Source organism: Vicia villosa, linkage group LG4, assembly GCF_029867415.1.
Source record: "Vicia villosa cultivar HV-30 ecotype Madison, WI linkage group LG4, Vvil1.0, whole genome shotgun sequence".
Classification (NCBI taxonomy): Eukaryota; Viridiplantae; Streptophyta; class Magnoliopsida; order Fabales; family Fabaceae; genus Vicia; species Vicia villosa.
Genome location: NC_081183.1, coordinates 157881565 through 157886999, shown reverse-complemented (window position 1 = coordinate 157886999; position 5435 = coordinate 157881565). Strand labels below are relative to the sequence as shown.

Here is a 5435-nt window from a genome sequence, read left to right as displayed (position 1 = left end):
AAAAAACTCACTTTTAATTATGGATAAATCAATGTAAAATCTCTTAATATTATTGTCAAATTTCAAGAACATCTCTTAGGGGCAGGAGTAGACAAATGGTCGGCCGAACCTGGATAGTTCTCAAGTACCATCTCTCTAATGCTTATCTTTTAATTTATACTTTATTATTTTTATTTTCCTTTGCTTTTTATTCTAATCTTTATACTAACACAATTTTTTACTTAAGTATTGAAACTTCTAAATTAATCACAAATATTAAATATCAAACTTATATATATATATATATATATATATATATATATATATATATATATATATAAAAGTAAACCATATTTTTTATTACCTTAAAATTTTAAATGAAATTGTGGTGTCATATTTTTTTAAAATTCTGAACATTTAGTCCACTATTATTTGTGGTATTCCTTGATTACTTAGGCTATTTTTGGAAGTTTGGAAGGGAGGGGAAAGCTTCCGAAAACGAATTTTTAAAAAAATATAGAAAAATATTTGATATTTTTTGAGAAAATGATTTTGTTTAGAATGATAAAAGAGTTAATATCATTACAAAATTTTTAATTTTCAAAAGAGTTAAAAGGTAGTGCACTGACAGTGTAAAATAGTTTTACACTGTCATCCAATAGAAAATAATGAATGTGCCATGTCATTAATTTTTTTTTAAAATAAAATTATGGTTTAATTGGATACATGGGTGGTGATTGGTTGACAGTGTAAACATTTTTTACACCGTCAGTGCATCACCCCTTTTCTCTTTTCAAAATAGTATAACAACCTAAAAGATATTTGGAAAATTTATGTAAGCCCTCCAAAACCCCCTAAAACCCTCATTCAATACAATTTTTGAGTTCCCTCATTTTATAGGGTTTTTAGTGTTATGAATAAAACCAAACTCTCCAAAATTCTCCTACCCAAATCTTTTTATTATTTTCACCAAATTCTTTCTATTTTCCAAAACTCTCCCCTTCCTTTCCTTCCAAACTCCCAAACATAGCCTAAAAGACTATGCTTTTAAACTCAAAATGGTAAGAGATGCAACAATTATTAGATAAATATGTTTAGACATTTTCTGCAAACCTTTTTAAATTAACATTTTACTTGGAGACTTGAAATTGACATGGGCAAAAAGATTATTTACTCAATTACTTTCTTTTCGTGTCAGACTCATTTTCTGTATTAAACAAATGATAAATGATTAAATGGTGATGTCCAATCATGATAATTGTTGTATCCTAACAGTAACATTTTTTCTTCTATAATGCAATTAAAGGAATACTTATGTTGATGCTGCATGTTAACAAAATGATGTTTTCCATTACTATGATTGATTCTTCTTAAAAAGTTATGATTATTTTCTACAAAATTATTTATATACAATATAATAAAAAATTATTTATATACAATACATAGATTTTTGAAAGAAAAAAAAAAATACACTATCAGTGTAAAATAGTCTTACATTATCAGTCAATGACGATCATGAATCAGGACAAGTCAGACTGAAAATTTTAAAAAACTTCTATGACATGACAGAACGTTATATTCTAATTGGATGACAATGTAAAACTTTTTTACACTGTCATTGCACAACCATTAAACTCTAGATTCTTTTATATATATATATATATATATATATATATATATATATATATATATATATATATATATATATATATATATATAGAGAGAGAGAGAGAAAGAGAGAGATATAATTTATCCGACCACCCATTTTTTGCCTTCAGTTTAAACAACACAGACAATCATGTAAAACTTGCGCAACTCTTAAATAAAGGTGTATCCGATCACTACATAAATTATCAAAAATACAGGCTTTTATAAAAGACGATTCTCCAATATCACAAATCAAATCTTCTAGTCGATCATCCATATCTTCATCGACTCCATCCATTTGTGACGTTGCATTTTGATTTTTATCCATTTCTCCATGCCATGTCCATGTTTTATAATTTTGACATATTCCATCACAACATAGGTGATGGAACATTTTTTTATCCAAAACCTAAAGCATATTCATAACCACATTTCTTTCTTCATTTGCATTAGAGTTATAACAACAAAACGAAAAACAAAAACATATCCCTTTAACAACAAAAACATAACACCGCGAGAACAAGATACGTGACAACATCACATAGCATTATAACAAGAAAAACATCACAAAATCTGAATAAAACCAAAACACAAAGTAATTCAAATGCAATAATACTAAAATCCACACCACATAAAAGAAAACCACACCATAGTGCGAGCGAGAGACCAGGTAATGAACTATAAACACAAAAAGGTTAGGTACCGTTCTTCGAAGAGGAGGAAAAGATCAAAAAATGATTTCCGTTCAAAGAAATAAATGAAGATGGTGAAGATTTTGCTATCGTTATTGTCAGGTTCATTAGGGCACCCTAGATTGTTATGAGGAGATAAGGAACATGTTATATTTTAATTTTGTATGAAAGAATTTTACAATGATTGAAAAAATTAACCATAGTGAAATATTGAACATATTACCACATATGTTAAAAAGAACCATAGTTAAAAAAAATTATTTAACAATACATGTTAAGAGACACATGCTTTTTTATTGAAAAAATGTTGATTTTGGGATTCAAAATTTGTAACTTTAATCTATGACAATTGTTGTTATTATGAACCGTGATGAAAAGTCTTTTAATAAAAAAAAATCAGGCGCGATAAAAATGATATATTATTACAATTGATAAAATGGTCGTAGTAATATAGTGATAAAGATGTTAGAAAATTTTCTGTCAAAAAAAAAAGATGTTAGAAAATTTAAGCAAATAATATATAATGATAAGGAAATTCAATCACATAAAATCCCCGCAAGAGATAAAATCTGCTTAATTGAAAGTAGTACTTTCGGTGTTAGTCAGTGACAAAATATTGCATGATTTTTATTTATGTGGTAAGCAAATGATGGATTAAGGACAATTTATACTTGTATCTAATTCAATCCCAAATTTTTATTTGGTTAATCTTTGGATCCTAACATGTCCCTAGATCCAAAAAAACTCATATTTGTTCCAAATTTAATTCTAATTTTTTTATCGAGCAATTACTTAAGCCCTGACATGTCTCTAGATCTCAAAAACTCCATGTTCTATGGAATAAACAAACAACTAATAAATTTTAAAATTCCTTAATTGAAACCATTGAAAATATAATATAATGTTAATATAGGAAAACATTTTGTAATGGATACAAGACTAAGCCTCCGAACTCAAATATACTATAGATTATCTATTAAGAAAGTTCACAACTTAAAGAGAAATGATATACTTACACTTATATTGACATCCACACCGTATATCTATACTATACTTTTCACTTTTTCTTTTATTTTATTATTTTTACATTGCTTTGAAATTTGAGCCATGCCAAAATGAACTAAAAATATTACGGTGTAAATAATACGGTGTCAAAATTAAGTATAAATATAGCATTGTTCCAACTTAAAATATGGAGCAAATTCAACTTTGATGTCCCAAATCAACATATTTGAGGTTCTCGCCTCAACGTATCGGGATAACACAACACATTAGTCTATATTGAGCTATATCAGTCTTTGTATATAGTTTTATTATTGTGTATATATATATATATATATATATATATATATATATATATATATATATATATATATATATATATATATATATATATAACCAGCTGAGGTGGCAGCTTTATATTGGTTAACACCTTTGTATATATATTTGATGTATAGCCACTCATTCATTCAATGAAGATAACAAATATTTTTCTTTCTTCTTCTTCTTCAATGAACTCGTTTCTTGCTCTGTTATGCAATTCTTGTACACATTGTGTGAGATCCGCTATTATCGACATGGTATCAGAGCCTGGTTTCTTAGCAGCTAAGCCTTCTGCCATTCCTTTTGATCCCACCCTTAAACTTTCTCCAACTGATGGAGATCCATTGCCTGATCCTACTTCTTATAGAAGACTACTTGGGAGGCTCATATATTTGACCAACACAAGGCCTGACAACTCCTTTGTTGTGCAACATTTGAGCCAATTCTTGTCTAAGCCTCTTGTTCCACATTTTCAGGCAGCCACAAAGGTTCTGAGATTTCTGAAATCTTCCCCAGCCAAAGGCATTCTTTTCTCAGCTTCTAGCCACCTAAAGCTATATGCATTTGCTGATTCCGACTGGGCCCGATGCCCCCTTACAAGTAAATCCATAACTGGCTACTGTGTTGTTCTTGGGGAATCATTGATATGCTGGAAATCCAAGAAGCAACATACTGTGTCCCGCTCCTCCACTGAGGCTGAATATAGAGCTTTATCTTTCTCTGTTTTTCATTCCTTTCCTTCACGATTCGTTCTTCATTTTTTTCCATCGTGAACCGTTCGTTTTCTTCTTCTTTCTTGAATCGTTTTCAATGGCGAGCCAGAGCTATTCCGAATTTTTAACGAACTCTGCAAATCCATATTACCTCCATCCGAATGAAAATCCAGCTCTTGTTCTTGTTGCTCCACCATTGACTGATAAGAATTATCATACTTGGGCGCGTTCGATGCAGATTGCTCTAATCTCCAAGAACAAGGATAAATTCATTGATGGAACCCTAACCAAACCTCCTGTTTCGGATCCTCTATATCCTCCATGGATCAGGTGCAATACCATGGTACTTGCGTGGATTCAACGATCTATATCGGAGTCGATTGCGAAATCTGTCTTATGGATCGATAGTGCAGCAGGTATTTGGAGGAATTTACAGATTCGTTTCTCTCATGGCGACATCTTCCGCATTTCTGACATTCAAGAGGATCTCTATAAGTTCCGCCAAGGTACTCTCGATGTATCTAACTACTTCACTCAGTTGAAAGTTATGTGGGATGAGTTAGAGAACTATAGGCCAATTCCTTTTTGTTCATGTGTAATTCAATGTTCTTGTGGTGCTATTGCATCAATCAAGAAATATAGAGAGCAAGATTATGTTATCCGCTTCTTGAAGGGTTTATCTGAAAAATTTGCTCATTCTAAGTCACAGATTATGATGATGAACCCTCTGCCTGATATCAATTATGCCTTTTCTTTTGTAATTCAACAAGAACGAGAGATGCATAGTTCCATTTCTGTTGATATTGCTGCTAACAACAATGAGGAAGTCACTGCCTTACAGGTTCAATCTCATGAAGGAACCTCCACTACCAAACATGCTAACTTCAATTTCAGAGGCAAGAATCACGGGAATCCCAGTTTAAAAGGCCACAGCAGGGTTTGCACACACTGTGGAAGAACTAATCATACGATAGAAACTTGTTTTCAGAAGCATGGCTATCCACCAGGTTTTAATTCAAGCAAGGGCAAGGGCAAGGCACAGACACCTGCAGCAGCTCACAATGCCTCAGAAACCTCTCCT

General features: G+C 31.1%; 1 protein-coding gene across 1 annotated transcript; it reads left to right on the top strand.

Moving 5' to 3' along the window:
• Positions 1-3895: 3895 nt before the first annotated feature.
• On the top strand, positions 3896-4414 carry LOC131598173 (uncharacterized mitochondrial protein AtMg00810-like). Its single transcript, XM_058870799.1, has one exon. It carries the CDS (start codon positions 3896-3898, stop codon positions 4412-4414), a length of 519 nt encoding a protein of 172 aa, XP_058726782.1.
• The last annotated feature ends 1021 nt before the right edge of the window (positions 4415-5435 follow it).